Source organism: Mastomys coucha, unplaced genomic scaffold, assembly GCF_008632895.1.
Source record: "Mastomys coucha isolate ucsf_1 unplaced genomic scaffold, UCSF_Mcou_1 pScaffold9, whole genome shotgun sequence".
Lineage (NCBI taxonomy): Eukaryota > Metazoa > Chordata > Mammalia > Rodentia > Muridae > Mastomys > Mastomys coucha.
In genome coordinates, this window is record NW_022196915.1 from 49010376 (window position 1) to 49031884 (window position 21509).

At 46.7% G+C, this 21509-nt stretch overlaps 1 protein-coding gene across 2 annotated transcripts in view; it reads right to left on the reverse strand.

The window, feature by feature from the left end:
* Positions 1-10741: 10741 nt before the first annotated feature.
* The window catches only part of LOC116084458 (guanylate cyclase soluble subunit beta-2), a 60709-nt gene continuing 49941 nt past the window's right edge, over positions 10742-21509 (reverse strand). For both annotated transcript variants that reach the window (XM_031361470.1, XM_031361469.1), the window contains exons 15-16: positions 20118-20213; positions 10742-11037 (exon numbers count right to left, since the gene is read on the reverse strand). In XM_031361470.1, the coding sequence (XP_031217330.1) occupies positions 10892-11037; positions 20118-20213 (242 nt within the window). In that variant the 3' untranslated portion in view covers positions 10742-10891. The remainder of the gene's footprint in view (positions 11038-20117; positions 20214-21509) is intronic.

The following is a 21509-nucleotide window of genomic DNA, read 5'->3' on the forward strand; positions in this document are numbered from 1 at the left end:
AGCCTTGTTGCCCACTAGTCTTGTTTCCCCTTGCCTCACTCCCAAGTTAGAAATGACCATGAACCCTAAGAGGATCTCGGCACCTTGGTGGCCGAGAAATGAATCTGTCTCTCTAGTCCAACGCTACAGAGCCAATGTGAAGGGCTGGGAATATAGCTCAGTCAGAAGACTGCCTGCCTCACATGCAGGAGGCCCTGGGTTTGATTCCCCACTACAGTATCCCATAAACCTGTAATCCCAGCATTGGAGGGGGTGCAGAGGGGATGGAGGCAGAATCAGATTTTCAAGGTCACTCTCCCCTGCACACAAAGTTAGAGGCTAGCCTGGGATGCATATGATCCTGCTCCAGAAAAAAACAAAACAAAACAAAACAAAACAAAAAAAAAGTCAATGTGTAAATCTAAAAGTTGGGTGCGCTTCCAGGAAGGGCTGCTCCTGAAATTATCTGTTTGAGACAGGCTGATATGGTGACTCATTGTTGCACATACGGGGAAAAGTTAAAATCTAACTTTTCTGCCTTGTACTGTCCCAAGCACTGTGGTTGTAGGTCAGGGCTTATTTTGGCCTAAGGCACCGGCTGCTACAGTCAGCTCTGTCCTTGAAGCAAATCATTCTTGTCAGGACCTCAGCTCAGACAGGCCCTATTGTTCTCTCTTTCCTCCAAAGACTTATCATGGGAGCCTTCCAGATAGTTCCCATGGTCCTGAAGGGTGATGCTGGCCCAGTTATGATTGGCCTGTTGGTATGATCGTTTCTACCACAGGCTCTACCTACCAACAGTATCTCCTACCCTCTGCTTCTGTAGTGACCTCCCCTCTCTCTTACTCTTTCACACATCACTGGACACTGGTGATGGACAAGACATCTCTAGAAATTCTTTCTTAGAGGTGCCCCAAATTCACATTCAACTAGCCTCTGAAATTTAAAGACCAGACACTTCACAGTACACCTGCCTAAATTTTTACAACTTGGTTTGATTTTTTTAAAAAAAATACAAGAAATTCACGTACATTTCCCACAAGAGGGCAGCTAGAGCAGAAGCAAAGCCCGCGCCCTGCTGGCCCCAGCCAGGGCCCTGAGTGACAGACACATCTTCTGCCCAGCACAGGTCCTTGACTCAGTCCTCAGCATCTCGCCCCCGCTGTCTTCTTCCAGCCCACAGCTCTAGGGCTGCTATTTACAGTTCATTTCATGGAATCGCATGAGTTAAGATCCAAATCCCATTTGTTTATCCTTTAAGAAAAACTCACAGGTAAACTAGAGCAGATCAAGAGATCTGGAACCTGACACCTTAAGCAAGCTCTTGCCCTCCACGCCACTCTCCAGGAGGAGAGAGGCTGTTCCCTGGCTGCGTGGTCTGCCTGCCTCAGAGCAGAGAATGTAAGAAGGTGTGTCGGAGACGCTGACTATGGTGCTGGCTATGCACTTGTGCATCAGAAGACGAGTTAGAGAGGACAAAGTAAGATTCTTCCCTCTGCCAAACTGTGGAGGAGTTTTAGAGAACGATCATGCTCAGAGCTGCGGTGTGGGAGGCAGGGGTCCCTGTGGCTGAGATGACGAATGCGTACAATTTCTAGAGGTCCACACAGAAATGGCTTCGGAAGTGTGGCCACTGCATTCCCTTTGCTTGTTCAGTAACACCCCCTCTTAGCAACCACAGCCTCTGGGAGAGCCTTGCATATGAGCAAAGATTCAGCCTCACTTTGGGACTTTGTTGTTGTAGTAGTAGTAGTGGTGGTGGTGGTGTAGGTGTGTCTGTGTATAGGTGTGTGTTTGTGTGTGAGTGGGTGGGGTGACTATGTGTGTGTACCTGTATATGTATGTCTAAGTATGTGTGATTTGTGTGTCTGTGTTTGTGTGTGTGCATGTGTGTCTGTATGTGTGTGAAAGTGTGTGTGTGTGTGTGTGTGTGTGTGTGTGATGTCTGTACTCTTCTGCATGTGTGAATGTTGGGCGGAGACCAGAGAACCACCTTCAGTGCTCATCCTCACCTTTCCACTGTGTCTGAGACACGTCCATTACTGTGTAAACCAACCCCCTGGTTCCAACCTTCTAGAGAGTCTCCTGTCTCTGTTTCCTACATTTGCCTGCTATGTCCAACTTTTACCTGGTTTCTGGACGTCAGGCTCAGCTGGCAAGTGCTTTACTTACTGAGCCAGCTCCCCAGTCCATCCATGTAAGACTTTTAATAGAAGTTATTGAGAAAAGAATTTAAATTGGGAGGAAAAATATTGGAGAGAAGTTATTTTAACTTTTTGTAGTGAAAGTATACCCAGTGTGCGACTCTCTCTCTTACCCCCCTCATTTGACAATGTTTCGTATACACATGTGCAACTCCTATCAAAACAGCTAAGCATTTCTGTTGATTTCTTCATAGCATTAGTTCCCTGAGAAATCTCCCTCAGGATCGTTATTTTCACTTGTGTCTCAATAAGTTTCTTGAAGAACCATGCCACATACACTTCATTGTTGTATGATTCCTACTCAAGTGTGTGTCTAGCAAATGCTACCAGCAAATAGTGGGTCTTCTAGACCCTGCATCTTAACAGCCTTAGAGGCTCTGAGTGTGAATCCTCAACCCTCTTTCTCAATCAGAAATGTAGGATTGGCTTAAATTGTGTCAACATATAGGTAGAGGCCGGGGTTAATTTTGCTCTGAGCACAAGCAGGGGTGGCTCAAGGCCATCCGCACTGGGTGGGAATGCACAGCACACCTATTCAGGGAGAGCCATCTTAACAGTGGCTTACATCCCATGCTGTCGATGCTCCCTTGGCACTACCCGCTTGGCTTTCATGGGGTGTGGAGTTAATTTATTCAACAGGGGAGCTGGCTCCTCCATCTGTTCACCATCTTCCCAGGTTTCTCTGAGTGTGAGATAGATGGTCAAGGACTAATTGGCAGAGCTGTGATCTCTCTGCTATGTAGCACCCGGCATGGGGGCTGAGGGAATTGTGTGCTTGGCAGCAGTCAATGACAACTGAAGGAAGTAAGGCTATTCGTGCCTTCTTTGAGCCAGGCATTGTGGATGGAAATGTAGCCTTCCAAACACAATAGAAAAAAATAAAGGCAGGGTAACACAAAGTTGTCGGTTGTGGGCCAGATTCTCTGTGGAGAAAACGGGCCTAGCTTGAACAAATGGGACTCAGTGGGTGACATCTAAGTCAGGGCCACATTAATCTATGTACAGTCTACTTACTGTTCCCTCAGCACAGGAAGCAACAGGAATTCAGGAGCCCAATGGTCTGAACCTTACCCCACCTCCACCCGACCCCTGCCCTCTCTCTGGGTATTCTTTTCTTTTCTCTGCCTGGTGTATAACCTGAACACACTACTTGATTCCAGTTTAAGTTGTGGTTAGATCAGAACAATAGTTGGCTAACTTGCCAACAGGGACACAGCCCAGTAGCATGGCAGTTCTCTAGAGGCCTTGAGGTCGGACAGGTCTAGGCAAGGCATGTTGGAAGTCAGGAAGGTTTCTTTTACCCAAGTGCAAAGAAAGATGTGTCATCATTAAAGCCACACGTTGCTTCTCACTGTTTACAGGGACAGAGGCAACTAATGGCTGACTGGAACCTAGTCCCTTTGCTGCCTAGTTAGTGCTCTCCACACAGCCACTACTGTTGCAAAGGCACCACTAACAGTTATAAGACCAAGGAAGTCCGAAGACGAAAGCCTTCCCAGCAATGACTCTTCGGAAGAGTGTTTTACTATTTCTAAACAAAAGGTTTCTGCACTGGTTTCCCTAGTGAGCCGTCAACAAATGGCCACAAGCCAGCGTCTTTTCAAAATGGGGACCAGGCAGCCTTTGTTGCCTTGCTTTGCTTTCTTGGGGAGGAGGAGGAGGAGTTGTTTGGTTGTTTGGTTAGTGGGTTTGATTTTGTTTGGTCTGGTGTTGTTTTGTTTGTTTTTCTCTTGTCTTGTTTTGTTTAGTTTCTGTGACAAAGTCTTACCAAATAGCCAAGGAGCCCAGGCTAGCCCTCTGCTCACAGCAGGCCTTACCTCAGCCTTCACAGTGCTGAGCCTGCAGTTTACCGCCACCTGCCTGATGTGGAGCTTTGTTTTGAGGAAAGGGGTCTGCGTAAAGATTCTGCGGGCCCTCAAAAACTGCTCTGTTTTTTAAATTAGTAATTTGCCTGGAACTGTTGTTTTCACGTTTCAGGAAATGAATACCCTCCCACTTGAAGTGTAATTTTTTTTTTTTTTTTTTTTTTTTTTTTTTTTTTTTTTTTTTTTTTTTTTTTTTTTTTTAGCACTGTTCTGAGCCGCCTGAGTGCTGGTCTCACAGCCTGGATTCAGTCGCCATGGATGAGTGTGGAGTGGATCCATTTATATGAGTGAAGTCTGGAGACTAAGTCAGTACTATGAGTACTAAAAAGTCTTGGCTTAAAATAATCACCACGAGGATAGAATAGTTAGTGGTCAGCTGCACAGAGGCCAGGAGTCACTTGAGAGGCCGCCATGGATTTCAGCTGGGATGGGCCCGCACCTGTATGCTTACCGATGAATGAGACCACACGCAGAGAGGCCAGGGTTTTCATTCTTACTCTGCCATCTTGAATAGTTTTTTTCTGTGAGGAACTGATAGTGTATTCATCTCCCTGGGATACTAGTACATATAAAATTCATTCTTAGCACACAACCAAGCATGCTATCATTTTTCAAGGCAGTTAATTCTTCTCTGTTTATCTCAAGGCCCCCAGCTTTTCCCAAAGCTGAGTACCCTCACGCTTAAATCCCACCATTCCCAATTCATCGCTATGAGCTCAGTCCTGAGCTGTCTTGTGAGAATTCTTTGCTTAGGGTCCTGTCAATGCCTTGGATACTTCAGACATCCTGTAATGCCTGACTGCATCTTTGTGACCACACACTTTAAAAATGATCTCCCTTTAGCTCTCTAGCAACTCCTATGAAAAGTTTGAAGTCGTTACATCCATGATTGTTATTCACACACAGAGGTAGAAAGTATCCAGCAGGCTGCGTGCCCATCTCGCTTAATGCTAGAAAATGCTTTCTCTTGGCTCCAAAAAAGCCTTTACTTTTATCTTCTTTGAAAGGACTCAAAATAATAGGACTTTAAATTTTTTTTTTAAATTTCACTTTCAGCAAGACTAGAAAATAAAATCACAACCAACAAAGAGGAGCACTGGCTACACAGAGCAGCACAGCATCCGCTCTAAGAGGAAGGAAGGTATTGGGCTGCAGAGGTCAGACAGAGTCAATAGGAGCAACTTGCAAACACAGGTGAGGTGAGGAGCAGGGTCATGGCAACAGCCTATGAACCAAGGCAACAAGAAATCTCCCATATTGATTTGCTTGTAGAAAGAGAGATGACAGGGCTGTAAGACTTGCTGGATGACAAGACAAAGCTGGAACGGAGAACTCATGAGAGAGGACAGCTTGTGCCTGCCTGTCTGAAACAGTTACCGTCTTCAGGTCTTTTGAAGCCACGAGAAGTTCCTTCATGGCCTACTGTGTGCCTATTGTTACCAACTTTATCTTTAATGTTCTTTGAGGTAGACGTCATTAAGATAAGGTGCTCTGTGAAAGCCAGCATCCAGAAGTGGGGCATCCACCAAGAATCTGGAGCTAACTCCTGCCTCTGGTCCCCACGATCATAGATGCAGAATCCAGCAGCTTACATAACCCATCTCGCTTATTCAACTAAACACTTTCTCTCCTGCCACTAGCTCCTTGAAACACAAAATTTACTGTGACATGTATAATCTCATTACAATGCTGCAACCAAATACATTACTCTCTGGGAAATTCCTCTTTTATTTAATGTTAGGGTTCTTCTTTCTTTTCCTTCCTCCCTCCCTCCCTCCCTTCCTTCCTTCCTTCCTCCATTCTTTCCTCCATTCATTCCTTTCTTTCTCCCTCCCTTCGTCCTTCCTTCCTCCTTCCCTTCCTTCTTCCCTTTCTTCCTTCCTCCCTCCCTTCCTTCCTCCCACCCTTCCTCCCTTCTTTCCTCCCTTCCTTCCTTCCTCCCTTTCTTCCTCCCTCCCTTCCTCCCTCCCTTCTTCCCTCCCTTCCTTTCTCCCTCCCTCCCACCCTTCCTTCCTTCTTTCCTCCCTCCCACCCTTCCTTTCTTCCTTCCTCCCTCCATCTCTTCTTCCCTCCCTTTCTCCCTCCCTCCTTCCCTCCCTCTCTTCCTCCCTACTTTTGGGAAGAGTGAAGGGCAAATATGATTAAGACGCATTTTATACATGTATGAAATCCTCAAGGGATATATATAAATATTTTATTTTTAAAACCCTACTTTTTCTGAGAGATACAGTGTACCCTCTATCTTTCTGTTCTAAAGTGCCTCAGCTGTGCATAATCCAAAGCCACAGCCCAGGGTCTGCTGGAGTCAAAAGATCAAAAACCTCTGAGTATTTTCTCTATAGTCAACAGAAGCCCTGATTACTACCTGGGGACACGCTAGCCTATGATAAACCTTCTCTGGGACATTTAAAGCATAACCTTACTTCATGTTTCAGCCTCTTAATAATGGAACCTCTCCAGCGGAAAAAATCAAAAAAGTGTAACTTTTCTTTAGGTCCCTTCTGTTTGGTTCATGACAGCACATATCTGACCAGAGCTGCTGTGTCAGTACAGTCTTTGCTTCCAATACAGAGAAGGCTCTAGCAGATAGCTGAGAACTAAGATCAGAGTAGGGTAGGGTAGGTCTGAAGGCCAAGTCTTAGGTGCCTCAGTGTGTCTGTGCAGTGTGGCTAATAACCACACCTGTGTTATGGGTACCACAATGGTACTGCTATACATGTGAACCCAAGTTCCTAGGTAGATGCTTAGACATGCCACTAAGATCTCTAGAGAGTGCCATCATTAGACCCCACTGAATGCAGACATGGAACTGCTGTCATTTCCTCCTCACTCCACATCAAGTCAAACCCCCTGAGGGGAAATCATTCAAAATCCTCTGAAATTTTTCAGACTGCACCATGCAGAAACTCAGAGCAGTTTCTCCTCTGGTTCAATACACATGGAGACAGATTTTCTTAAGCCACCTTTAAAGAATGATTCAGCGGTTGGTTGACATATCATTATCACATTTTGAAGTTAAACAGCCACAGAGTCTATGAATGCTCATCACACAGTTAATTATTCTTGAAATTTTCTGTGCTCTCAAAACATATTCTATTTATTTAATGGTCCCTCGGGGAGCACCAGGTGCCTTTGTCCCACAGACAGTGCCAGTTGTGTAAAACCTCTGCATCTGTCAGGTTCCTCTATGTGGCACATAATTGCCTGATTTCCATTTGAAAGTGCAGCCCTGACATTAAAGCTACATAGACCCACCATCGATAACAATGGCTTCCTGACACCTATAAGAAGCATGGGAGGGGGTGAATAAACACGTTCCCCAAACGAGCACTTTGCCTTCCCAGGGGCCCGGTCTGAATGTACAGCTGCAGATGAAATGCTCCGGGAGAACAAACTAAAAGAATAAAGAAAACGAAAGCTACAGATTAACACACGCGGCTGTCTCAGCCAGATGGTCCTCTGAGGAGAGCGTTCCTCTGCTTGCCTTCTTCAGTCTCCAGGCTCGCACACAGCACCCACTCTGCGGGGACAGCAATGATCTCACCCCTCAGCCAGGCAACCCAGCAAATCACTCTTTTCTTTCTCACACGTGAGCTGAAGGAAACTTGGAAGTGAAAGAAAGGCTAGGAAAGGATGGGGGAAGGCAGGCATCTGTGAAGAGTGAAAAAGTTTTAGCCTAGGGATAAGACACCAAGACTGAGGGAAGAGTCAGGAGGCATCCGCTGAGCACAAAGAGAGCCACTGGATGAGAAAACTGCAGACCCCTCTCCTCTGCCCAGAAACGTTGCCTCCACCAACCAGGATTGCCATGGTATGCGGGACAGTGCGGTCAGGAGCAGCCTGGCTTTTACAAGCCTGGGCTTGAGCTCTGTGCTCTCAAAGCAAGGCAGTGGAGTGTTCTCAACTTCTTATTTAGAAACTGTCGCCTCCCTCTGTGGCTAGAGGCCAATGAGTCTGCCAGTCATTGGTCTGAGGACCAGCCATCTGCCACCATCTGGATAGACCGTGCCTGGGACAGGTGCCCTGAAGTGGAAGAAGCTAGGAGGGGCTGGAGTAAGGCAGGGTTATGGGGTAAAATGAGCCTGACAAGCTGTAGTTATAGAGGACAGTTCCCTGGAATGTTCTACTCCGGGAAGGGCTCTACCTAGTCATTGCTGTGCACCAAGCAAAGTGTTCATTGTTCATGAACAAGCCTCTTCTTTGAGTGGCAGCCCAGGTCTGCGGCTGGCCATGGGGCAGACCACCAGATGGTGTGTGCCAGGGCATAGATGGACTATGAGCTAATCGGTTCAGTAGGAGTTAATACACCTCACCTGGGTTCAAGGGCCTCAATTCACAGAAGATTCCAAACCAAATGAAGGTATATTTTGAGGTATTAGAAGCTCTATGAGTGAGCACTTTATCAGCCTTGCTAAGCTTCCCAAGTGTGGTGGTTTGAGTGAGAATGGTCAACCCTCCCCACTGTGGTGGGCTCTTAGCTCTCTGGAACTATAAGCACAAATATAGCCTTCCTTCTATAAGTAGCCTCAGTTGTAGTGTTTTCACATAGCAATAGAAAAGTAACAGACACATCCAAACACCACAAAGCTTGTCTCTAGCAGTGTTTAGTAGAATAAATGTCAGCTCTAGGGTGGTACCAAACGCAGAGAAGGGTTGCCTTTCTTTTGCAGCTGAAAATGATTATTTAAATCATAATAAATGCGGAACAAAAATTGTCCTTGTTTTTAGCCTGGACTAAGGCACCTGTACCACAATTCTGGCAGTTGTAAGTCTCATGTTCAGTGAAGCAGCGTATCGTACTGTGGCCCCAGCAAAACCATCGAAGACTACGGACTCTGGCGTTTCTCCTTCCAAACTGAACTGAAAAGGCTTTCCCACCAAATGACTGCTTTGCTCTTGGTCTCCCAGGCGATGCCATTGCCTCAGAGTGGTTGTTCTAGCTGGGGCTTTCACTCAAGACACAGCTGGAGAGTTTCAAAGGAAAGTAGACAGAGACAGCAAGGAGCCATGAGCTCCTTTGTCTTTCCTTCCCCTCACTTAAGCTGGGAGATGCCACACCTAGGATCGGTTTTTAAATGCCCCACAAGGCAGGCTATCTGATTATCCCTAACACTGTAGACTAGATGGCACTTCTAACATAGAGCTGGGATCCCAACATGACTCTGTATATCTCCTGGGTCTACTCCTCCAAGCCGCCCTACCTCTCTCTTTCTGGTGTGACCAAGAGACAGGCTGTTTCCCAGCAGTATGGACCCAGACTGCTAATTCTGCCATGCTCCCAGTTCCTGGTCAGTCAAGGTGAAACTGGATGGGCTGTCAAACAGGGTTGTCTTTAGTAAGTGGGGTACAGGCAACATCTGCAGTGAGAGATATTGTCTCAGAACATGACATGGGAAGTGATAGAGGAAGACACACAAAGTCAAGACCTGAGCACAACTGCACATGTGTACACACTGTGTGTGCATATGTGAGTGCGTGTACATGTGTGTGCATGCTCACCTGCACTTGTGCACACAAAAACATGTGAGGTCAGCGAGATGGCTGCCACTACTTCATTTTATTGTGGATGCATTTTATAGGGAAGAGTGTACTGTTGTGTAACACAGGACCTTGATAGGCTAGGCTGGTAATCTACCATTAAGCTACATCCCGGCCTAGTAGATAAAACGGATACAACACATAAGGAACTGGAAATAGAGTCTACAGCTTGATGCTGCCCTTCACATTCAAGTCTGACCCTGACTTGCTTTGCTGGGCTACAAGTGACACCCGTCCATTTCTCAACAAAGACACGGTTGCCAGGATATGAGCAAGGAATTTAGCTCTGTGACCTTCTCTTCCCACCCCTGGGGTTGGCTATGGACAGAACACATACCCTCCTGGAAGGTGCTAAGGGCAACTGATGCATTGATGCCTCTAGGAACCAGGAACTTACAAGCCAGGATGGGTTACAATTCTCTGTGCCCATAGGACCATTCTTATTTTTTTAGATTTAAAAAATATTATCTTTTTTTAGAGATGCATGGAGCATAGACAACTTCTATCTGCCCTTACTTACCTCCTGTTCTGGGGCCTACAGGTCAGGGAGGCTCTGAGTATACCCTCCCCGTCTACTGAAGGCAGTTCTATACCTAAAATTAGAAGCAGTGGTTCCCCACCGCACACACCCTCCCAGCCCCCAAGTCCCCATCCAGAACCTGGGTGTTGGGCAGGACATGGCCTTGGTTCTATTCTTTCCCAAATCTTCCCTTTGGCCATTTTCACGTTTTTTTTTTCTTTTCATTTTACTTTTAAGAAAAAGATCTCTTGGGAAATGTGGCTTCTTTTCTGTTGCTTCTCAGAATTCCCAGAACCAGGAAGGAAAAATGGCTACATTTCACCCTGCTGGTCCAGTGCCTTCCACAGCACAGCTGTCTTAGGGGTAAACACAGCAGGGTCTGGGTCTCTAACTCCTCCTCCTCTCTCCTCCCACTACCAGTTAAATAGCACACTGGAGTCCAAGGTCAGGGTATTCTGTGAAAGTGGATCCAGGGCACCTGTCTAGAGGCAAGGGTTGGGAAGTGATGGAGCTGAGAGCAAGTAAACAGAAACAGACCCACAGGCAAAGTCAGCATCTAGAACAAATACAACTCAAGCCAGTTGAAGATTGGCCATGAACCATCACTGCCAAGCATTTTCCAAACCTCCAGGCTTGTGTTTCATTTCTAATTTTTTATTCTCAAATGGGTCCTGAGGAAAATATGGAAACTAAAACATTTTGAACTATTACAGTTTTACAAATTAATTTTCTTTCCTGCCACGGAATATAGGAAATGGATCCCGGAGGGTCACTTTTTCTCTTGATCACAACACAACACAGAAGGCAGACAGCATTGGGCCATTAGCAAGGGCGCTTGTCTTGGTCTCATCTGGTGATGGCTGGCTATTGGCTGCATCTGTGGCATCTTGCCCTGTCACTGGGCTCCCGACAAGTGTGACTTCATCAGAAGCTAAAAGAAGACAGAAGTGTCAGTGACTCAGGACTCCAACTGGCTTCCCAGTAAGGGGACCTCACTGGACCAGGCCCCTGGGGAACACAATTTGGCCACTCTGTATAATAAAGCCTTTACAGCTACAACTATACCTCCGCAAGCCCCACTCCTCTATCATTTGTTCTGCTGTGCCGTGCTACCACATCACCACATCTGTACTGCTGCTACACAACTCACATGTCCTTGCTGGCCTGAGACTGTCTCTATGCTCCAAACAGCAAGGCCACGGGGGATAAAGTTCAGACCTGGTGCCATGTACTGGGGTGTGTGGCACTGCTTGCCGTGACTACTAAGTCACTTACTCTCTGAGTCTCCTGTTTCCTAATCTGTAAAATGGGAGAAACTAGTAATTGAATTGATGACTTATAGCAAGTGATTAACACAGGATCCCACGAGTAGAAAAAACTTCAACAGCTAATGTGTCTACCTTTGGCAGGCCAGAAAGCATGCTGTGACAGGGATGCCTCTGGAATTTGAGCTGGGAGAGGAGAGAGAGGGATTAAAGAGGTGTGGCTACAGAGGCTCTCCCCAGCCCTGCTGCCTGCCCACCCTGCAGCAGCTCAGATTTTGGTCTTCATCACTCTCTTCTCTATAGTACTCATTGTTCCTGAGACACTTAAGTTCAGAAAGGCTCCTGTGTGTTGGACTGAGGCCTGCATACATCTAGCATCCCAGAAAGCAATCAATCAAATCTGCCCTCCCTCCCCACAAGCCTCGGTAGGTTTCTGTGGCATGGCGAAGGGGCTGTTCCAACCTCAGGCTTCTCCACATAGCTACATCACTTTCCGTTTAAGTGCGGAAGAGCATTAGACAGTTTCAGCCTGTGAAAGGCCCTGTTTGAAAAAAGTATTTCATGAATATTGGGAGGTGACTCAGAAATCTGGGGCTTCTGGGCCTGCCTTCAGTCTTGTGTCCTCAGACACAGAAGAGGTGAAGATGGAGCAAAGGGAGGTGAAACTGGGTGGGAGAACCTGCCTTGGGGCAATGCCAGAGGACCAGTTACGTGCAGAGTTTAGAGTCTAAAGTGACACAGAATTGAGGTCCATAGAACTCTCAGATGTACATTTTTGTTTTCAAAGACGGCATCCTTATGGGATGTGGTCCCAGTGGAGTGGCTAAGTACAGATGCTGATATTTCAAGGCTCACTGATATCCACAGCGTCTCCCCACCCTTCCACCACTCAGGACACATGAAGGCCAATAGTTAATCGTGTTCAGCCAGCAACTGCTACCTATCCAAGTAATAGGGTTGGTGCGTTTCTTTTTGGGTTTTTGTTGTTGCTGTTGTGCTGATTTTATTATTCTTAATAATCTTTATTTCTTTCATTTTTAACTATGGAGTTTATTGCGCTACTAGGTTTCTTGGAAACCTGATACTATAATTTCAAAAGTGATTAAACTTCTCAGAAATGGTCCATGCAAGTTGAATGATGGGAGAGTGTGTTAAACGAGCTTGGGTTCCCTTTTATGCCAGTATTGAAGTGCAGAATTACAGAATGTGGTGTGAGGTGTTGTTTGTTTGTTTGTTTTCTGTTGAAAATACTTGGGGTTTAGAAGATGGCTCAGTGAGGAAACAGATTAGATACACATAAATGAAAACAATGTCTGTAGGCAATATGCCTTGCTAAGCAGACATCCACTTTGTGCACTAGACTGAGGGGTTGAGGTGTGATACTGTGGCATTTGCCAGGAAAGTAGCACGGAGTTTGGGGAAATGTTATTGTCTTGAGAAGAGCAGTTGGATCTCAACCATTCCTGGCTAGTCAGGCCAGGGCTCTGGGAGTCTACGGGGTGTGATAAGAGTTTACAAGCAGGGATTCTAACACTTGTGAATAAAACGACCCTTTTTCCCCTCCTGCATTTCTACATCTGTCCTACTACCTAGATAATAAAACAGGGAAGATCAAATTTGGCTTTATCACTGCCACTCTATGACTGGGCCAGAAGAGTTGAGCAAAGCCTGGACACAGAGAGACTTCAGTCTTCTTCCCCTGCAAGGCTTTGCCCCACTTCAGTCTGACTCTATCAGAGTCTTTGCATATTCTACTATTTGGCAGCAGAGAGGCATACTGTTGACTCAATCCCTGGACCTTTATCTAATTTTCCTGGGTCTACCCTTCAGCTATGTGACATTCACCGGATCTGGAAGAAGGATAAGCAGTAGACTGGTCAAATCAGAGTGTGGCCAGAGAAAAGGGACTATGGGTCTCAGAAATGAAGAGGGAGTACGGAAGAGAGGTAGGGGTTCAATTCCATCAATGAGAAGAGAAATCTAAGCTAGTGTACAAAGGGTACAACGGCATCTCCAGGACATGGAGAGAGGGTATCTGTCATTTTAGGTTTGTCTCCTGTTTCTTTTCCATGGACAAGGGAGCCCGTGCTGTGGAGAAAATGCATCTTCAACTTCCAGAACCCTTTATGTCCATGAGTGATCAGAGCAGACTCTCTGCCTAGTTCTGCTGTCACTGGGTCTCTTCAACTACAAGACTTCCTGGGTGCTTTGTGTGTATCAGCATCACCCATGCCTACCACCAGTGCCCGATGTTCTGTGAGAGGTTGGAGGTCCTCACACCTACATGAAGATCCTGTATTTTCCTACTCATCTCATGTTCCCTGTGGTGCTTTGACTGAGCACGTCTCCTGTCAGCTCACGTACTTGGATACATGGCCCCAGTTGCTGGTGCTGTTTGGGGAGGCAAGGGCTTGCTTGTTGGAGAAAATATGTCACCGGTATGTGCTCTTTGAGAGTTTAGAGACTCACGCCATTTTTAGTTCAGTACCTCTGCTTTGTGTTGGAGGATTAAGATTAAGACCTCGGCTTCCTGTTCTAGTCAGCATGCATGCATTCGGAGGCCCGCCTCTACTCTGCCATTCTGGATTTTTTTTTTTTTTTTTTTTTTTTTTTTTTTTTTTTTTTTTTTTTTTTTTTTTTTTTTTTTTTTTTTTTTTTTTTTGGTTTTTAGAGACAGGGTTTCTCTGTATTGCCCTGGCTGTCCTGGAACTCACTCTGTAGACCAGGCTGGCCTCGAACTCAGAAATCCACCTGCCTCTGCCTCCCAAGTACTGGGATTAAAGGCGTGTGCCACCACTGCCCGGCCATTCTGGATTCTTATCACTCTGTGGACATTAGCCAAAATAAACTCTTTCTTTTGTAAGTTTCTTTGGTCCTGGTGTTTTATCACAATGACAGAAAAGTACCTAAGACACATACTACACACAGAAGGTCTTTTTCTGTAAGCTACTAAACGTAAGTAGAAGTGTATGCACTATTACAGTTTTGTGCATAACTACATATTTATTTCCAGATGAGCCCTCAGCAAATAGGGTCTCAAAGTGACTGTCATAGAAACATCTGGAGTATGTGGGAATGTCTCCTGTTCAATGCGTTCCTCAGAACAAACTATGTGAAGGTTCTGCAGAGTGGCAAAAACAAATGCTTATAGCAGGCTAACGCACCCTTTGCCATTCTGGATGCCACTGCTCTCTGTCTTTATGATGGCTCCTGAACCCAGCAGCTTATTAGAATCATGGTAAAGCTGACTAGAGTCACAGACCCCATGCTGGACCTCCTGAACTGTGCCCAGACATCTGTCTGTCCACAAGCTATCTCACAGGACTTTCTGTCACCCTCACACCCACTGCTCACATGGGATCCACTTCTGGTGTGGCATCCCTGCCATAGCCTCCAGAGTGACAACAGTGACTTTAGAGGCTGACCCTAGCACGGACAGTCCACATTCATCTTTTTGTAACCCTCGAACTTGTGCAGAGTCCATTCACACCTCAGGGTCCTGCCTGTATATAGAGCCTTGCTGGGTTAACAGCCGTGGCACTCCTGAGTCCTGGGTAAGAGACGTGTGGAAAACTTGACAGTGACACATTGGAAAGACTCAGAAAGGCTTGGGAGCTGAGTCCAGTGCCAGACCTTCCTGAGCAGCTGGACTGGAGCTCAGCTGGCTGCAAACAGCTGAGCCCCAGTTAATTGGATGTCTGGAAAGACTCCGTATTGCCTAGACTCTATAAAGGAAGGGGGTCAGGATCCCGGCAGTGGAGTGACCACACACCCATCCAAGAAGCACTCTAACGGGATTGTAAATGGTGGGAAAATTGTCCCCCTTTGGAAGAGTCAAGTGAGAAGTGACTCAGCAGGGCCATAGCAGGTACTCCACGAACCCTAAACTTGATGAAGAGAGAGACCGTATCCTTTAACATTCTCTGGAGGAACAATTAAGAGCTGGTTGAAGAAGTCCTTCAAACTAACTTTACCTGCAGGGAACCTAGCTAGAAGACACCTCTCTAACTGTGGTTTCTAAGCAGGGATCACCTGCAGAGAGGGGCCCAGGCTACTTGCCTAAGCATTGTATGCAGGTCAGCCTGGAAAGGAGTACTCTATAGTTGGGAGAATCCATTAGGAGACAAGTTAAAGCAAGCTGAAATTTGCAAAAAGCGTTAACGGGGTGGGGGTGGGGGTGGGGGCTGACTGTGTGCCAGAAGAGCCTGCCAGCAGAGGCAGCTCAATACTGAAAGGCAGTTGCTTAAATATCTAAGCAAACATACCCCAGCTCCTCTCTGGCTCACTACTCCCCTTTTAATTACACTGGAGAAGTCTTCTCACAGACTAACACCCAAAGTCACTGGCTAGGGAAAGAGAACTATGTTACTGAAGTGTTCCTGGGTTCTACAGGTCCAACTTCTACCCAGAGCTTCTAACCATCATAGCAGAAGGTGGTTTAAGATGGTTGAAGGAGAAATTAGCCTGGCCCTCATACATAGTGCTCCTGGGTGCTGCCAGCGCTCTGAGATTTTTTTTTTTTTTCAGGAGAAACAGTACCCACCAGGGCAAGACGGTTTCAAAGCATTGTCCACATCTGACAACCATGAGCCAAATCAGATAGAAATGCATGCCAAACCAAGTCACTGCGTGTGACAGGTAGCCAGATGATGAGGTGGGCACAGATGTGACCAATGAGGGAAGTCCTGAGTGTTCACCCAATTCCCTGATGCATGGGAAACAAGTAGCTCCTGAAGTGGCAAGGCCTTCTGACCTAAGTTCCAAGTCTTAGTGGGCTCTGGCTGCTCATGGGAACACTTTCATGATGGTGCCCATGTAAGGGCCAGGGTGTTGGGGAGGTGGGGGTCACTATTTTGGTGGAGCTATATCCTCAGAACTGGAGGAAAGAAGAAAGGTGACACGATTAAAGAAAATAACAAAGGCTGAGGAAGCTCTGAAAGCTATGATTCACACAGCCTCCTCCCCAAGGCAATAGTGAGAGAAGACTCTTGAGGAGAGCTGCCTGCAAGTCGGGCGAGTAGTTTTAGGGATCACCACTCATGATGGGTGGGCCTTTTGATGATGTAGCTCCTGATGATTCACCAAGTCTTCTGTGATTGGATGAAATCATGCCTTTGGTTTGTCATCGGTGCCCTACCTGGGGTTATGTCTCCTCAGGGAATATGGCATAGCTGCCTCAGAGCTAAGCAGGTCTGCAAACCTACAAGACTAGCAGTGGAACCAGGCTGAAATCACACTTTATGCACAGGAGAAACTGTATAAAGTAAAGAGCTACATCTACTGCCGAGCCCAGAGAGAAGGAGACTGCCTACACCATAGGAAACTCATATCACACTACAAGGGTGTGGTGGTCTGAATGAAAATGGCCCCCATAGAGGCATATTATTGGAGGTGTAGCCTTGTTGGAGGAAGTGTGTCAATGTTGGGGGAAGGGTGGGAGCAGGCTTTGAGAATTTAGAAGCGCAAGCCAGGCCTAGTGGCTCACTGTCTCTTCCTGCAGCCTGCCAATCCAGATGTAGAACTCTCAGCTACCTCTCCAGCAGTGTGTCTGCTTGCATGGTGCCATGTTTCCTGCCATGACAATAATGGACTAAACCTCTCAATTATGAGCCAGCCCCAGTTAAATGTTTCCTTTATAAGAGTTGCTTTAGTCATGGTATCTCTTCACAGCAGTGGACACTCTAAATAAGACCCAAGGAAAGTTGTGAAAAGCTGTGGGTTTGGGTGGCTTTGGGGCCATGACCTATATGGCTGCCCCCTCACTTCATGGGTTCTCTAGTACACACCTGATGGTTCATCACTCACCTACCATATGTATGCTACTCGATACTCATGTGGAGCTACGTTCCCATGTGAACTGTCATTAACAGCCACACTAAACACAGGAAAGTGAAGAAGGTCAAATAGAACAGTCCAGCATCTGAAAAAACTGTACTATTGTCTTGACTTGTAATCCAAACTAGACTCCATGCATGTGGTCTGCCCATGATAGCCAATTCTAAAGATTAAGGTGGGCTCCTCTCACACACTAGTTGTGAGCCTTATATAAATCACAGAGCCTTTCTGAATTCCAAATTTCCTGCCTTTGTTGTGGGAGTGGGAAGGCCATTGCTCTGTCCTATGACTGAAGTGTCAAATCAGACAAGTGAACAAAATCCCTACCACAAAGTCATCCATCAAATTTTCCCCAAGTAGAGGTGGTTTCTCTTTCTCCTCTCATTGGCCTGTGTGCAGAAAAGCAGCAATTTGATGAAACACAGAATCTGCGAAGCAGAGAGTTACTTTGACTCCTGCCTCTAAACAAGATGCCCAGCCCTCCCTGGCCCCACTGGTGGTCTGCCATAGAAGAGCTCTGTGTAACAGAAGTCTTGAAAATTCAACTGTTGACCTTCCTGGGGCCTGAAAAGCTTAGAGGCCTGCTCTCCTGGGCAATGTGTGGTCCACTTAAGAATTCCAATACTGGATGTATCTTCCCTTTGAAAGGCTCACAAACTCTCAGCAATGCCTTGACTTGCCTCGCACTTCCTGCTCATCCATTCTGCATGTGGATGAGGAGGCTCAAGTCCAAAGCCTCTGGAACCCCTGAACTATCTCTTTCCCCATATCCCTTACCACTCTCACACTCTTCCAGTGCTTTCCAGAAAAACAAAACAAAACAAAACAAACAAACAAACAACAACAAAATGAGCTCCTGGTCTCCCTTGAACTCTCTAGCCCTGTGACCTCGTACTACATGGTGCTGCCGGGAAGCTCCAGTCCAGGGAGCCATGCAGCAACCTGCATCCTCTTTTCAGCTTCAGTGCAGCACCTCCAGAAAGCCTTCCTTGGTCTTCTCCACCACTCAGTTTTCTCCCTGGCTTTCAACCCTATCTGAAACGATCTTACTTTTTGTTCCATGTGCTCAATCTGGTTCTCTTGACATAAACACAATCCACATGAAGGGGAAGATCTCCTGCACTTAGTTTGACAAGCTCCGGAAAATCCCAGGACAGCACCTGGCCTGGTCACTCTGTTTCTGGAGTGGAGAGAAACATTTGTTGTGTGCATCTATGACTGCATAATCTTGTCCCTTATAGGATTGATAATACATGCAGGCCTAGGAAGTCTGGGAGCACAGAAGAGAGAGAGAAATGTCCCCTGGCCATCATGGATGATCTCTCTTCTCGGCTTCTCATAAGCCAGGACCCCAAACTCCCCTCATCCTTGATTCTAAATAAGGGAATCACAATTTTTTTCTCTGTGTTCTGTCTCTACAGAGTTGAATTGATGATCATCTCTCAGCCTTGACTTCTGGAATCAAACCAGTGGGGAATCGTTAGACCCTGAGAGAGTGCTCAATAATGAGGGCTCACGCGCGCCACTCAAGAAACTATCTGCTAGGGCCAATAAGTGGGAGAGGGTAGGGTGGCAAGCATGGGGAGGGGGGAAGCAACAGGGGTTTGTTCTTATTGTTATTGTTTGTTTGTTGGAGGGGAAACTGGGAAAGGAGAAACCATATGACATGTAAATAAAGAAAATATCTAATAAAAATAAATAAATAAAAAAAGAAAATGTCAAACAGAAAAAAAAAAGAAACTATCTGCTAAAAAAGACAGCAGCTGAGCTCTTTACGCAGGTTTCTGAGATGTTAAGCTGTTCTAACTCTTCACACAGATTGTCTTACTTGACTTGATAAACTGTCTCACAAAACCAAGACTTTTGAAAAACACACATGCACTCCCTGTGGCAGCCGAATCCTGAAGCCTTGCCTGCCTCCAAAGCTTAATCCCATAGGGATTTGTGTGGTTTGGATGAGAATGTCCCCCACAGGCTCGGGTGTCACTTTGTCCCCAGCTGGAGGCGCTGTTTGGGAAGACTTTGGAGGCATGGCCTTGCTAGAAGAAGGAAGTCAAAGAGGGTGCCTTTTGAAGCTTTATAGCCTCAGGGCGTTTGTAGTTCACTTTCTTGGCTTCCTGCCGCAAAAGATGTGAGCTCTCTGGGGCTGATCCAGCTGCCATGCCTGCTGCCTGTCACCCCCGGTTCTGTCATCTTGGACTCTAGGCTTTTGCAACCATAGAAACCCTTCCTTCTGTAACTTGTCTTGACTGGGGTGCTTTATTACCTCAGCATAAAAACAACTAAGACAATGTGGATAACCTGGTTGCCACTGTGCTGGCCCACTCCTGGCTCTCCATCCCTCCTCTAATTACATGCCGAAAGCCACATCGTGTGATTCTTGAGACTGGCTTCTAAGAGGGCTGAAGGACTCCTCAAGATGAGATAAGTAAGCACGAACGGAAAAAGCTCTTCCATCCCCACTTCGGGAGCAAAGTGGAGCATAAGGGCTATGCTTCTCAGGGCTATGCTTCGAGGCTGTGTCCTGTATGAGTGACCAGCAGGAAGTGGGCATTAAGAGCTCCACACTTGTAGTAATAGAAAGTATGCTACTGAGGGTTCTGGTGTCACTTAGTAGGTACATAGATATCAATGTATTTTGAGCATTTGTTTCTTTGCAGGCATTGGCTAAAGCTGTCCTTACTAACAGGAGCAGGTGGGTGGCGGTAGCTCAAAAGCAAAGCTCATTCAGAACACGGTAAGCAGAAAGTCAAGTGCATCCTCCTCTAGGACCCTAAATTCTACCCAGACTGGCCTTTCCTGGATCTTTCTACCACTGGTCCCTGTGAGACTCACCCTATCTAACCTGTGGCTTTACATGGGGTTACGGAGCTGAGCATGGGCACCTGGTGAGGGGATCCAGTACACTCACCTTCTGCTGGATCAGTGTTGTAGACTTGCTGCTGATGGTCCGTGTTCCTCAGGACAGCAAGGGGCTCCCTGACTTGGTTTCCAGGAGTGCATGCTTCTGCAAAAGACCGTGAGGGGAAGGCACCATGAGACTGAGGGGATTTCCTCAGATGTCACCATCAGCAGCAGCAGCCCCCTGGGTGTGGCCTAGGGTTGTCCGTCCAATAAACAACAGCAGGTCCAGTGGTAAAATGCCGTGTCAGGAAGGCTGAGACATAGAACATATCCTCATGCCCCTAAAAGCTGTGTGAATGTGCCTGCTTCTGAGATCTGGGAAAGGACCCCATTACTTGGGAGACAGCTTCTCCCAAAATCTCTTGCTTTCTTTTGGTCTCTAAGTGTCTGGTGAGGATGTCACCCTAGCAGAGGGCATAGAAGAGACACTGCCAAGCCTGTCTCTTTTACAGTCTCATTTTCCACTCTGGATTGTTCTTTCCCAGCTCTGAACCTCAAAAGGATCAGACCCCGTGCATCTTGGAGCAGCCTGTAGTTCACCCTCCTGTGATCTTTCGAATCACCAGTATGTATATCACTTGAGGACACACGAGGAAAGAAAAGTAGTAGTCATACAGCAGTCTTCCTCTGTGCCGTTCTCCATTGCTGGCTTTGAGAAACTCCATCACGCTTCTGTGGATACAGCAATGGTCACTCGGGGAGCATGCCCAAGACCCCTGATACTACCATGTCCCTTAGGAAACAGAATCTTCCTAGATGTCTCCTGAGAGCCCCAAGCTCTTCCATTGCTGTTGGAAGCTTTGTCACTGTACTTCATGAATTATGGAACATCTCAAGAAACAGAAATGCCGTGGCCTGGAATCTAAGAGAAGGTTTATGACAGAAAATCCAAGACTGCTAGGAGGGAAAGGGCTGTGGTGGGGAGCAGTGTGTGGAAAACAAATGGTTAGTTCCATTGTGTACAGGGATGTACACAACGCTTTATCTGCATGGCGCTACCTAACCAAGGGGAACAGGGAGGAGGCTGGTCTTTCTCCAGAGGAAAGGGTCCCTTTTCCCTCTGTTAGGAGCTCTCCCTGGTGGACCATCCTGGCCCACACCTTCCGAAGGGGTGCCTTTTCCTGATGTGTATAGAGTCCTATTTCGAGCCTAAGACTGAGCCAGCACTTGCCCTTCTTTCCATAATCCCTCACCAGCCTATTTCTTGGGCTCCATATTAAAGTCTTCTAGACAGGACATTCTTGCTTATCTGTCACTCCGGGCTGACCTTTTCCCAACTCATAACTGGGTAGAGTTTGGCTCTGCAAGCCATGGCCAGCCTCTAGCAGCCAGTCTCAGCCTGGAAAACACTGGAAAGGCCCTGCAAGCGAGTGGCATAGACCTGTGTGACATTTAAGCC